General features: G+C 39.2%; 1 protein-coding gene across 2 annotated transcripts in view; it reads right to left on the bottom strand.

The window, feature by feature from the left end:
• Positions 1 to 15,127, bottom strand: part of pik3r1 (phosphoinositide-3-kinase regulatory subunit 1) — a 70,877-nt gene that overhangs the window by 30,039 nt on the left and 25,711 nt on the right. Inside the window, exons 1-3 of one of the 2 annotated variants that reach the window (XM_033018577.1) lie at positions 11,086 to 11,236; positions 1,903 to 1,995; positions 953 to 1,027 (exon numbers count right to left, since the gene is read on the bottom strand). In XM_033018577.1, coding sequence (XP_032874468.1) covers positions 953 to 1,027; positions 1,903 to 1,995; positions 11,086 to 11,221 — 304 coding nt within the window. In that variant the 5' untranslated portion in view covers positions 11,222 to 11,236. Of the gene's footprint in view, positions 1 to 952; positions 1,028 to 1,902; positions 1,996 to 11,085; positions 11,237 to 15,127 lie in introns of those variants that run through there. The other variant, XM_033018576.1, reaches the window with a different exon arrangement.

Raw genomic sequence — 15,127 nt, 5'->3', positions numbered from 1 at the left:
ACATAGAAAATAAGTGCAGGAGTAGGCCATTCGGCCCTTCGAGCCTGCACTGCCATTCAATATGATCATGGCTGATCATCCAACTCAGTGTCCCATACCTGCCTTCTCTCCATACCCCCTGATCCCTTTAGCCACAAGGGCCACATCTAACTCCTTCTTAAATATAGCCAATGAACTGGCCTCAACTACCTTCTGTGGCAGAGTCTCCTTCCTGTAATGGGATGACCAGAACTGCACGCATTACTTCAAATGCAGCCCAACGAAAGTTCTAAAAAGCGGCATTATGACTTCCTGATTCTTACGCAATGCTCTGACCCATTAAAAAACAAGCATTCCACATGCCTTCTTCAGCATTATTTTTAAAGTGCGCGTATTGTACAAGCTCATTTACAAAGGACTGGGTCAAACTTAATTTAGATGGAAATAAAACTGGCAGTACCAATTTTGATTTCAATGATAAATGGGATAAATGAGTTTTGGATAAATCAGCTGGTATCTTTTGGTCCCCTGGTAATTCATTTCTGTAATGTGATCAACTTGAAACACTGTATTAAACAGCCCCCTAGTGGCAACCCAAAGTACATACAAACAAAAAGTACTTTGGCACCGAAAACTGTCTAGATTAACTGTTTCAGTAACTTCACACCAAGGTTATGCAGAGGCTACCCAAAACAACTTGGATTTTATTTTAAACTGCAGTGAAGGTAAGCAAAAGCTGTGAAATTTAAGAAAGTCAAAATTAGCAATATTCTCCACCACACTTGTCGCACCTTCCAACAAAATGGGAAAAATGCTACTCCTTTATCAATAAAGTGATGGGGAAAGACAGCAATAGTTCACTTAAGTGGCAATACACTTAACCATTTATACATATAAATGTATACATGTGTTCCTTTATATCAAGCATTAAATGTTACAACTTGAAAAGCATCCAAATGAGACAAGTATTTACCATAATCCAACAACTGCTTTAATTCAGCACCACCACATGAACCAGAAGTCCGGTATAAATTGGCACTCTCAAGACCTGGTAAACATAAATCAAATGTTTGCATTGAGTGAGCAGCAAGCTTAGGTTGTACTGGAAAGTTAGGGAACTATAAAGCTAAGTGACCAGTTTAGAAGGGCAGTGACAGTCATAAACCATTCTTTGAGACACTTTTTGACAGCTGGAGTAACTCAGTGGGACATGCAGCGTCACTGGAGAGAAAGAATGGGTGACGTTTCGTGTCGAGACAAGAGTCAGGGGAGAGGGAGAACACAGATATAGATGGGTAATGCGTGAAAACGACAGATCAAAGCAGAGGGTGATCAAGGAAACGTAGAACGGTTCACTGTTGGCTATGGGGAAGGTGACAAGGAGGCATACAGAAAAATTAATGATGATGAAACTAGTTGGAGAACTAGGGTGGAGGGGGGACGGGGAGAGAGGGAAAGTGGGAGCCCCTCCAGTAAGAGAAATCTATATTCATATATTCTATATTCAAACAATTATTTAACAGCATTACCAGTAAATAGTGAATTTCAGATGCAGACTTGTCCTTTATTTCCATGAGCCACACTCTCATCAAACTATAGCGTATTCCTGAAGCTAGTAACTCATGGATTTAAAATACTAACATTAAAAGATCATTTTCCATTTGATAATGATCTGCAGATCAGCTAAAATTGCAGCACTACAAATAATGTTAACTAAAAACATTTGAGCAAAAATCATGCACCATTAAAATTTGAAATATTAGTTGACTCGAAATCACAATTTTATTTTGCTGGCAACATTGTCATGTAAAGTAGTTATAAGACGCCATGACCATAACTCCAGCCATCTTTTAAACAAATCATATTTGTTTTAATTCAAAATATTATTTCTGAAACTCAAATTATGAACTCTGTTCATCTTACCCGCCCTTTCGATGGCCTCCACTAACTTCAGAAGGACTGCCGGAGCAAGACTTGGGGGAGAGAACTGCTCCATTAAATCTGGTATAATTGGACCTGCAGATGAAAAAAAATATCATTATAATCATTCAATAGTCTAATAATAATTTGCATGAATATTTATATTTAAATTTTAAATAAATGCATCGACAGTCTCAGTATTGCACATTTCTATATTACTAAAACTCTCATATTGTTTGTTTGTCTGCTCGGTTTGTATATGCACAAAAACGGTATACGACAGCGCTACAATTTTTGGCCCGCTTTACTCACCATTGTCCTATGATGTAAATGAAACAAGTTTCGTTCAGATTGATGGTATATTTTACAAGTTATTGACGTTTAAAACTTCTCAAATAACAGCGCCCCCAGTTGCCACCTTTACTTGACAGGCGTCACGAAGGACACTCGCCTCAAAGGACACCCCACAGATCCTCAGAGCGGCCTTAGCACAAATTCAGACCGACGGCTCCATGGGTAAGTTTCCTTCTATTTAAATGTCTGCCCACCCGGGCACTGGGCTGGAGTTGGAGCCGGTGCGGGGACCGGGGGTGGGAAAAGGCCGCGCCGGGTACCCTCAGCCTCTCCCTCCCCTTGCTCCAGGACGCTCTCCTCCTCCCGGACAGCGCCCGCCTCAAGCCCTCCCCCGGCTCCAGGATGCTTTCCGTGATGGCGAGGCGCAGTTGGAGGGGAGGGGGGGTTGCGTTACTCGCGTCACAACGGGAACTCCTCAGCCGCACCTGTGCAGTTGGGGGCTATGGGCGAGTGCTGGAATATTGCGTTGGGGGAACGGGCTCACACTTGGTCTAGTTCCCTCTATCACTGTGGCACTCATACAGTTTATACTTTCATTGTGCAAAGAAGAATGCTGGAGGAACTCAGTGGCCCAGACAGCATCTGTGGAGGACAAGATGAGAGTTCAGGGCCCTTCTCCAGATTTTCATTGCAATTCCCCAAACATCGTGAGCAGTTTTATGGCTTAGCGTTTAACTTTGCACAGCTTGAAGTGATTTATTACAACATATTTCAAACACCCAAAGAGCTGCCGTGTTTTGTTTAAATAATTCCCAGGTTGCAATTTTACAGGATACGATGAAAACTAAATCTCTGGGCATCAGTTTTGAGTACAAAATATTACTGGAAGTTAGAAAGACCTGTAACGGCTCAACCAACATTAGGTTTGAACACGCTTTTATCTAGTTCCAGTCCTGCTCTAAGTTATGTACATGTTTAAATTGCTAACTAGAGAAACTTGGATTGGGTCTGAAATACAATGAGGTTGTAAAACATTTTTAAAAGCAGTGCAGCATTGTAGTCACCAGATGAGGGCACTGTTGTTGTATTTCTGCACCCTGAAGGATACGTTTTCATGGCATTAAAAGTGGAAAATAGTTTGCATTGAGGCTTATTTATTTCAATTCATTTTCAGAATTCTAAAACAAATGTAATTAAGTCAGTATTAAGAGCAGAATTCAGACTTCTACCCCCTTTGAATAAAAAAAACATTAAGGAATGTAGCCAACTGTGTCGACCTTCAGTGAACTAATTCCTTCAGATTTGTAAATAAGTGACATGATATATTGCTTTTCTTTAGATAAACTAATGCATAAGTATTCAAGGATGGAAATTTGTTGCCTGTTCAATACAATTTTTTGTATCTGCATAGAAAGTGTCTCCCTCAAAAGATCAAAACAAATTTGAAGATGTGGCCCATATTTCACTGAATTGAGTATTGAAGAATCACGAAGTTCAGTTGTTAACAAAAGTTTAAATTAAAAGCATGCTCAGAGATGAAATTGAAAATCCCAGTAAGAAACCCAATTACAAATACTGAATGTGCAAGGAAAAGTGGGATTATGGACCATGTGGTGCAGAGGGGATTAGTTCATCTTGGCATTATGTTCGGCGCTGACATTGTTGGCCAAAAGGGTTGTTTCTGTGCGGTTTTTCTATAATCTATGTACAAAAGTATCAGCAGTAACTATTTGAATCATTTTTCTATATGAGACGAAAGTTGAATGATAGGTTTTGTGTGGAAGCAAAGCTCTGAATGTTTAGTTTTAAGTTTAAAGATACAGGGCAGAAAACAAGTCCTTCGGCCCACTGAGACCACGCCAACCAGCAATCCCTGCACACTTACACATTATCACACACACGGGAGAATTTGCAATTATATCAAGCCAATTAACCTACAAACCGGCACGTCTTTGAAGTGTGGGGAAAAAACGGAGATCCCTGAGAAAACACTCGCAGGTCACAGGGAGAACATACAAACTCCGCACAAACAAGCATCCATAGTCATCGTCTCTAGCAACTCAACTGTTGCGCCGCCTCTAGAGCACAATGAGATTTCTACTAAGTTCTGGTAAATGCATGGATTATCTGCTTTATAAATCCTGCAAAAATCTTCCACATACAGTCAGTAATTCTACACAATCAGGAAAGCTATTACTTGCTCCAAGATATGCATGTAGAAAATTGAGAATACAGGCCCTTTTCGGGGATGCTTGGGGTGTATAAAACTACTAATTTTACAGAATGCCTACATACTGCACCTTCCAGCATCATACCTTTATTAGAACCCCCCTTTCTTTATCTCACCTTCCCTTATGAATCGATCATTTACTCCAACTTCTGCAGCAACTTCCACATCCATCTCACTCTGGCTAAACAGGTTTCTCCAAATTCCTCATTGGTCCTTTTCGTGACAATTCTATGTTGATTGCTTATAGTTTTGCTATACCCCACAGGTGGAAACACTATCCACCCAAAATATATAATTATCAGAACACTAAGTTAAACCTTCCAGCTGCTTTTCCAAAGAAACAAAAAACCTTTTTGTACGCAAAACCCCAAAATCTCTGGCATTGTCGTGGTAAATCAATTTTCGCCCTTCAGTGCTACCCTTTTAAATACAAAGATTTGAATTATAACAATACCAAGTGTGGTCTAACCAGTTTGGCAAACTCAAATTTAGAAAAGTACACGATTTGCATTGTTAAAAATGGTTATGCTTCTTATATTTGTACTCCATTCCTTCGTTATTTTACAAATAATTAAAGACGTTTTGCAAAATAAAATCTCACACAAATGTTTCATCAATCAGAAACAACCTGCAGGATGATTATTAATGTAATATATAGCCACACCCTTTTGATTATTTTTAGCAAATTTAGAAATGACAAATTCAAAAATCAAAATTAGTATGACAATAACCAGAGATATCTATGGGAACTCATTTCTACATATCCCAATTGCATTCAGTAATGTATTGGGTGACACCCTGTTTAAGATATTTTGCTAAGTTGGATATATTACATTACCTTTGTCCACGCTGGCACATCATGGAATTCAAATGAGATTGAAGCCCTTTGCAGAACATGCTGCTGTTTATCATTTGCTTTCTTAGACTATTTTTCTCTTAAGTGGATATTCCATTCTGTGCTGTACTAAGGATGAGTTTCAACACTGCTGTTGGCATCCATTTGTTGCAATATTAAACAGGCGTCTCTAGTTAAACATCAGCTGTAATGTATTTTGGGATGTCTGTGGTGAAAAACATGCTGATAACTGCTTGTATAGGCATTACTTTTAGTTCAACCATCTTATTAAATTATCTTATCTTTCCTGCATCATGCAGCATGCTCAGAAACTGATCATTGATTCTATTAAAATTTTCAACATTCGTAGAAAATGGAAGATTTTTTTCCCTTATTATCTTTTAAGACTAGCTTAAGCTTGCAGTATTTAAACTCTGAGTTCAAGCAAATGTCCAATTGAAGATACAGTTGTACCTCAAGATATCTACAAAAACTTTATATTGGAATAATTCTCAAGGGATAGCCTTCAGATCACCACAGGATGTTCCATTTTGTTTACATCAAAATAGATGCATGAATAGATCATTTGGCTCCTTGTGCTTGCTGTCATCTGAGAAGATCATGGAATACAGATATTCTCAATCTTTCCATAGCATCTCAGTCAATTAACAAATTTCTGCACTTGAAACACACTGATTATCTAATGTAACGAATGGCGCCAAATTGGTGCCACGTGACATTTGCCTCTGATCCAAGTTATCATGTCAAATCAATGCAAAGAGGTAGAGCACAACTCTAAAGATAAGCCTTTTTGAAAGATGCTCAGAAGATTGAGCGGCTTGAATATTGTACACTTTCTTTGCTATATTATTGGCAGTGCCGTCTATACAAGCAGTTATCAGGTATCTTTGCCCGATCACCTTTGTAACTTTAGAACTTTGTCAGCATCAACACGTGGCAACACTTGTGTATTGCCTAGGTTGTATGCAAAACAAAGCTTTTCACTGTACCTAGGTACCTATGTAGTAGCCATTTAGCTTAACTTAGTATGTTATAACTGTAACCAGTTACCTTTAAATTTTATCTGCCTGTAATTATGTGGGTGGGATTTATATGTAGTCTGAGGCGTGTTTGCGACTGGGATTCTCGTGCACTCGCTATTAGTTTTTTAGTTTAGTTTGAAGCATGAGGGAGAGGTCACAGCTTTCGACCATGCACGAGTAAGATTAAAATGTACTTATACAAGAAGAAGTTTGGATGAATATCTTACTCTTTTTACCACTACAATAAACAAACTATTAAGAGACTGTTTGGAAGATTTGTCTTTCAACGACATTGAATGTCTCGTGAATGTGTTTCGATTATCTCATGAATCCCTGTCTTCGATCATAGTGACTAAAGGAAAGATTCCTTTGAAAATCTGTCACTATACCCATAGTACATGTGACAATAAAGTATCATTCATTCCTCGAAGGAGAGAAAATGATCACTTTATTCCTGCTTAAAAACTTTTGATTGCGTCTCCCTTTGTCTCTCCCTTTTGTACAATTAGTTCTGCTAAACACACTGGAATGCTTTACTACTAAGATATTACATGAATGCAAGCCGTTTTAGACCAGTTATTGATTTACAGAAAACAAGTGATCAGGTATCAGGTTCACAAGTACCCAATGTCTAAAACTGAAATGCAAGGTTGGTGTAATTATAAATCTAAGACTTAAGAATTCTAATTCCTTATTTGCTTGTTTCCTAGGAAAATAAATAGTTATAATTTAAAACTGATACTTTTCATACTTCTGCTGAGCTTGTATTTGCCTTTATTTACTATGTTACTAGTATTTGATGAAACCATAGGTCACTAAACCATTCTTTATAAAATCACATTGTTCACCAAGATTCGTTGGTTTAACAGAAAACAAAAAATGTAAATACAAATGCTATTTAATAGTAAGGTTTAATAGAAGACCAAAGACAACAGGCTTTGTTTTCTGGCAGCCAATTTAGAATTAATGCCAACAATTGCAACCATGTCAAAACTTTTCCACGCATCAATATACATCTGCTTACAAGAGTCAAATTGCTTAGCAGATGGTGATTCTAACTACAATAACACCAGGATCTTCCAGTTAATTCAGATGCTCTATTCCAGATTTACTTTTTGAACATTGAACTATTTTTTGCAAATGGCAAAGTACTGCACATGTTTGCTCGGTGCATTCAATTCCTCAATTCAAGCACAGGAATTTGAAAGGACTGTTCCGATATTTCTAAAAATTTCAATTTCTTGGATTAAGCAAACACATTTATCAATGTAAACCGAATGTTGGTATTGGATCAACCAGTTACCATGGGAACTAAATGTTAACACAAAAAAAAATCAAAAACTGCTGCAAGGACATTAAAGGGGGAGGGACAAATTAACTGTTGCACCCATTGTGGCAGCCAATGCTCACTGCAAACACACAATAAATCCAATCTAAAAGAAAATCCATGAAAGATGGTAACTTGCAGTACAATGGGTGCCAGAGAAAGCAACCACATTGCAAGGTAGATGGGGAGGGGTTTAAGAGAAAGGAGAACATTGCCAGCTATGATCCATGAAGGTCTTGGCTGTTGATCTGGGTATGTGAAATTAAGTCTTCAAACTTGTGTATAATGTGTAAATAATTGTACTTAATTTTTCCAGTTGATATTTTATTTTAAACTATTCGAATAGTTTTAAATGGCAGTTCAGATCGATGCAATAGATCCTAACATATTATTCAATGGACAGTCCAGGTCTGCTGGTTGCGTTCAATACTGAACACAAATGGCCAAGTCTGCCATTTTCCCCAAACCAGCCACTTTAACATCCATGTCCACAATGCAACTTACCACTGGCAAGCTGCCCAAAAGCTAGTGCCATCCATAATGTTTGGGACAAAAAAAAACACCATTTATTTATTTGCCTCTGTACTCCACAATTTGCTATTTGTAATAGGGAAAAACCCCCCCCGCAAAAAAAAAAAAAAAACACATGTGGCTAAAGTGCACATTGTTAGATTTTGATAAAGGTCATTTTTACACATTTTGGCTTCACCATGTAAAAACGGCAGCTGTGTTTATACAAAGTTTCCCCATTTCAGGGCACCATAATGTTTGGGAACACATGGCTTCACATGTGTTAGTAATTGCACAGGTGTGTTTAATTGCCTCCTTAATGCAGGTATAAAAGAGCTCTCAGCACCTATTCTTTCCCCCAGTCTTTCCATCACCTTTGGAAACTTTTATCGCTGTTTATCAACACGAGAACCAAAGTTGTGCCAATGAAAGTCAAATAAGCCATTATGAGACTGAGAAACAAGAATAAAACTGTTAGAGACATCAGCCAAACCTTAGGCTTACCAAAATCAACTGTTTGGAACATCATTAAGAAGAAAGAGAGCACTGGTGAGCTTACTAATCGCAAAGGGACTGGCAGGCCAAGGAAGACCTCCACAGCTGATGACAGAAGAATTCTCTCTGTAATAAAGAAAAATCCCCAAACACCTGTCTGACAGATCAGAAACACTCTTCAGGAGACAGGTGTGGATTTGTCAATGACCACTGACCTCAGAAGACTTAATGAACAGAAATACGGAGGCTACACTGCAAGATGCAAACCACTGGTTAACCGCAAAAGTAGGATGGCCAGGTTAGTTTGCCAAGAAGTACTTAAAAGAGCAACCACAGTTCTGGAAAAATGTCTTGTGGACAGATGAGACAAAGATTAACTGATATCAATCAAGAGCAAAGTAAGGAGGAGAGAAGGAACTGCCCAAGATCCAAAGCATACCACCTCATCTGTGAAACACAGTGGTGGAGGTGTTACTGCCTGGGCATGTATGGCTGCTGAAGGTACTGGTACAATTATCGTCAATGATGATACAATTGCTGATGGTAGTAGCATAATGAATTCTGAAGTGTATAGACACATCCTATCTGCTCAAGTTCATACAAATGCCTCAAAACCAATAGACCGGCAATTCATTCTACAGCAAGACAATGATTCCAAACATACTGCTAAAGCAACAAAGGAGTTTTACAGTAAAAAAATGGTCAATTCATGAGTGGCTAAGTCAATTTTAAATGTTGTATTTGCTAATTCAAATGTTACTACTTCTGGCAGCTCATTCAATATGTGAAAAAGCTGTCCCTCAGGTTCCTCTTTAATCTTTCCCTTCTCATCTTAAGCCTCTGCCCTCTAGTTTTAGATTTCCATGCCTGGAGGGGGGGGGGGGGGGGGGGGGGGGAGAAATATGGCTGCTCACCTCATCTATGTTTCACCACATGTTTTGGATCTAGATTACACGAATTTAAATCAACAAGTTAAAAGTTATAAGCCACAGTAGCAGTCCGTCTTCTCAACCAAATTTAAATAAAATGTTGCGCTATTGGGCTTTCTAATGACTGGCTAGTCTATTAACAATCTAGTCAGCTGCTCTACCATTCAATTCAGATGTAGATCTATCTCAATTCCATTTTTGTCTCCACAGCCGATTTTTAGTAGGGGAGTTCCAAGATTGAAACCTATAGTGATATATTCCCATACAAGAATGGCGTGCAACTTGAAGGGAAACCTGCAGGTGGAGTCATTCCCCCTGTATTTGCCGGCCTCACCCTTGAAGATTGTACGGGGCTTTTTGGTAGTTATCCTTACTCAAAATCTATGCGTTGTATGTAGCCTAGAACATTTAAATTAATGCAGCATTCACTACTTTGGAGGAAAGTTCCAGATTTCAAATACCCAATGTGAAGAGGTGCTTTCGATTCAACCATAAATTAGCCAAATCCAATTTTACTATGCCCCACATGTAATTATAATATTGCTTGGAACACTGCCTACTAAACACAGCTTGAAATTAATGAATTATGCATGGAGTTTAGTGCTATAGAGGACAAATGAGACTACATTCAAATCTGAATAGAGCCAATGGGTTTTATTTTCTAGTTGCAAAGACTTTCTCGATTGAGATAACATTCTCATTTTCATCGTTTACCTCTACAAATTCTAACTACAAACTTTCCACCCTACTTCAGCCCGAAGGGTGCCGACCCAAAATGTCACCTGTCCATTCCTTCCCCAGACGTTGCTTGACCTGCAAAGTTCTTTCAGCACTTTGTTTTGCACTCAAGATTCCAGCATCTGTAGTTTGTTCTGCCTACAAACCCAAGTCCAATGTCTTGGTTAACAACTTGTAATTCAAAATATCCTTTACTTCTTGCTCCTTTATCAATAGCAAAATTGAGATGTATTCATGTAACTTGAAAAATACAGAGTGATAAATGTAAAAATTCAATGGAGTTAAAGATGAGAGCATGCGAGAACAGATCTGTAGATATTTTGTCCACCAGTTCTACCATGGAAGGCAGACTAGCCATATTTAAGTTAGACAACCTGAATAACCATTAAATTAAAGTAATTTAAATAAAAAGTTTGTAATAGTATTAGTGCACCATTACATGAAAGTTAATCAAAACTAATATCAGCTACTCGGTTTCAAAAATGCAAGCTTCTAATTCCCCCATTGCAACCCTGCCCCCAACTAAAACTCTAACGACCTATTCTTTGAAATGGCTCATAACTTCATTATTTGAAGTAGTAGATGATTTAACCAAAGGCTTGAATGTTATGTTATTCTACTGTGCCAACACAATATTCAAGTCTGGTCGGAAAGGACACTAGGGATTTTTATTACTGACTATTTAACATTATCAAAGACACAAAGAGCCTCAGTTACGTTATCCGTATGCATTATGTACAATTTCAACAGTTAAATCCAAATACAACTTTCAAAAATGTGCTTACGATGAGAAGGTTCCTTTCGCGGAATCAGCAATGTAGCACAAGAATATCGAGAAGCAAGTTTGCACTTTAGAATTCGCGTAACTTTGAAGATTCCTTTACTGCTATTTTTAATCAACTTCTCACTTAACGTAATCATCTTTGTTGATTTCAGACAGATCAGATCATGGACCGGATATTAAACAGCTGTACTCGAAGAAGTTGGTAATCTGGCTAGATGCAGCGCTCACATATGCAGAACCAGCTATCTGCACTTTCAGTTTGCAATGGATTTGATGGCAGTAAGGTCAGACTTCTGATGACACATCACAACTGTCAGATTCCACAGGTTCTATTTTTTAACCAGGCTAAGCAACAACCAATCATGCAAATCCAATCCAAGAAAACCTTCCCATCCACATTACAGTTCTTGGCAACAAACTCTTAATCAGAAACAGGCAACACTGCCTTGCGTGACAACGTACTCAGATATAGCAATGGTGTCCAAGTCATCTAGCATTTCAAAAGGTATGCAGTGGCAACTTCTAGAAATTTTTGTGTACCACATTGTTAATTTACAAATGCTTTTTAGATTACCACAGATACATTTGTTTGTATTAATACAAGTCCTTTGCATTGTTTACTAATGACATTCCAATATGATTAATTAGTCAAGATTTTAGTTGCCATAAAACTATCAAGAAATTTCTGTAGCACTTAACCAAGGCAATTTATCTATCAAGCTGTGATTCCTCATGTTTACAATTTCTTCTTTCCCCACTATCGGAGAAAAAGTGGAGCCTTTATTTCAAACTTTATCAACTTCAACCAGGAAGCACCATAAACCATTATTCAAGCTGATTTATCTGGTTCAGGTTTAAGTAGAATTTTCATTTCCAGGTTGTGATTCCAGCTTAGAGTGTAAATATTCATTTGTAATCAACATTCTATTATATACCCAATTCGATTAAATTGGAAAAGGAATAGTTTGATAGAATCTCAAAGGACCTGACATGAAACGCCGTGTATTTCCCTCCACAAATGCTGTCTGACCCGCTCAGTTCCTCCAGCCGTTTCTGATCAAGGCAGGCATCCGAATGTTGTATTATACACCGAGAAACCAACATGAACATCGTACACAAAATTGGCCTGGCATTTATAATGTCATAATTTTTACTGAGGCTGGAACTTAATCTGTACCTTAATATAAGCTTACATGAAGCATATTAAGTTTTTAATTTTTATTCACACGTTACATTCTTCATTTTTGGGAGCAAAGAACACATTGAACAACACAACAAGGCTGATAGAAGTTGGCCCTTCATATTAACGCTCACCTTAACAGGTACTGCCTCCATTTGTTTATTTTAAAATATAAAGCAAAATAGATATAGATAAAATCTTATTTTTATATCCCCTCCTATAATGTTGAAGCACAAGATTTTATGGAACTTCATGGGTTAATAAGCTGCCTACCAAGTACATTTTGAGCTCCCAGTAATCCATCCAATTCCGACAAATATATTCTAAGAAAAGTATGCTATAAATAACAACAGATGGTTTTTGTAAGGTCTATTGATAATTATCGCAGCTCCATATCACAGGCCAAAGATTCATCAGCATGATAAATTAGTCTGTGCTCTAAAGCCAGGTCATATTGTAGCTTCTTAAGCATTAAAAAGGTTCCACACACCCTAGCCATGGACTATTTTAGCGAAAACTAGACACTACAGTTTACATGGATTAATATGACTATCACCAATTTTCTATACCTGGGTAAGACAGAGGTTTCTACAAACATATCAAAGTCCAATTCATGCATGTGCTGTGCAGAGTTCAAGACTTCAGATGTAACCATTTAAAATTTTGATCATATAAAATTGCAGAAAATTAACAGTGTCTGCTTGTATTTGCTCTCTAAACAATCTTCCTCTCAACTCACTTTGCTGGACTCCAACATTCACTTACATACACCCAGTTCTCCCTCATCTACACAAGAAATCATGAAATGATGTAAAGGATTCCCATCGCTTTCCATCTTAAAACGTTGTTTGTCCAATGTACACAGAATAAGCTGATGATGTTCTGCTTCCAAACAACAAGATACAAACCTCAAATCAGTCACAATTGGGACTCGGTTGATGTTGGACTAGCAGAATTTCCATACTACCTGATGTTATTCTTGTAAAGGGGCTGTCCCACTGTGGCGACCTAATTGGCGAGTTTAGGAGAGTTTGAAAAAAATGTAATGTTGAAGACCTCCTTCGACTATGTTGAAGACCAGCTTCGACTAGCTTTGGGAAAATTGGACACCGAAATGTGTTGAGTGAAGACGATCTCCTTCGACTGTGTTGAAGACTATCTACGACTACCCTCAATTACCTACGAATAATATGCTGACCTACTTCGCCTAAACTTACGAGTAAAAAAAGTATCAATTTTATCCATGGCGACCTTTTTTTACTCGCAGGCATTTTTCAACATATATTCAACATACGCGACCTAGCTGAGGCCTCGAGTACGTGGAGACTACTCTTGAGCATGAAGGAGTTACAAAGACCTCCTAGGCCCTCGTGTCGACCATGCTGCGAGTGAGTACGAGTCGAGGGCAAACTCGTCTGAACTCGCGGATTAGGTCGCCGGAGTGAGACAGCCCTTTAATGCTCTAATGCAGGTATAACTCATTTTCTTTAAATGTTGCACAGTAGAATAATTTCTCCAGGAACTCCAGCAAGCTGGTGGAGAGCAGGGTGAAAGATGCCTGGCGAACAAGATGCCAAATCATCAAGATTTCAGTTCAGCTGCATCGTGGATTATTAGTTTGACTGTATTACAAAGTATTTCCTCAATAAATGCTAAATTTGTCCATGTGCCCTTAGCAGGTTATATTTGCGCCAACATTCAAGATCTTTCTTCAAGTTTTCTGTTGAAATTGTAATAATACAATACAATTCAATTTATTGTCATTTGGACCCCTTGAGGTCCAAACGAAATGCCGTTTCTGCAGCCATACATTACAAACAAATAGACCCAAGACACAACATAATTTACATAAACATCCATCACATTGCTGTGATGGAAGGCCAAAAAAACTTCTCTCTCCACTGCACTCTCCCCCCCGATGTCAGAGTCAAAGTCAAAGCCCCCGGCGGGCGATGGCGATTGTCCCGTGGCCATTAAAGCCACGCCGGGTGAAGCAAGGTCGCACACCGGGTCTTGGTGTTAGAGCCCCGGCGTGCGCTCGCAGAGACCCGCCGCCATTCCAAGCCGCGCGGGGCGGTGCTGTAAGGCCCCGCTCCAGGAGCTCTTCAACCCCGCAACTCGGGCGGGAGAAGTCGCCGCTGCGGAAGCCCCGAAAAGCGGTCTCCCTCCAGGGACCCGCGGGCTCCCGGTGCCGCCCGCCAAACCCGCAGTTGCAGCCACCGAAGCTCCGGAGGTCGGGTCGCAGCAGCGTCCACCACAGCTCCACCCGCTCTGGACTCGGCCAGCTCCGCGACGGTGAGGTGAGTAGTCGGCACCAGAGCCCCCGGTCTTCCTGTTGGAGGCCGCTCCTCGTTGCAGCCCCAACGACAACGGAGACCCGACAAAGAAAAGGTCGGGTCTCCCGTGCAGGGAGAGATTTAAAAGTTACCCCCAACCCCCCCACACACATACCCCAACAAAATTAACAAAAACTACATAAAAACAAAAGACATAAAATAATAAAAACGCAGACGGACTGCAGAGGCCGCTGCTGACGAGAGTCGCGCCACTACCGGATAAGGAGACCGCTCACCGATTACCCGCAACATCTCTTCAGAATAGGAACTGAGCAACGAGACATAGGCTCCTCAGCAAAATAACTACTTTGTGGAGATAAATTAACAAATGAGGTGCTAGTCACCAAGTTCCACACCAAAGGATGACCATATTTAAGTGTATGAAGTTAGGTCACTGCCGTTTGAGGAGTCAAGGACTGAATGACTAAAGATGGGAAGACCAGTATGAATGTTTTTAATTCATCCAAACAGTCTCAACTTCGAATTTGAATAATTTAAGGAACCATCACTTCACTTTTGTTTGTATA

Source organism: Amblyraja radiata, chromosome 3 (genome assembly GCF_010909765.2).
Source record: "Amblyraja radiata isolate CabotCenter1 chromosome 3, sAmbRad1.1.pri, whole genome shotgun sequence".
Lineage (NCBI taxonomy): Eukaryota > Metazoa > Chordata > Chondrichthyes > Rajiformes > Rajidae > Amblyraja > Amblyraja radiata.
The sequence above is the reverse complement of the archived record's forward strand: the minus strand, read 5'-3'. Positions and strand labels throughout refer to the sequence as shown.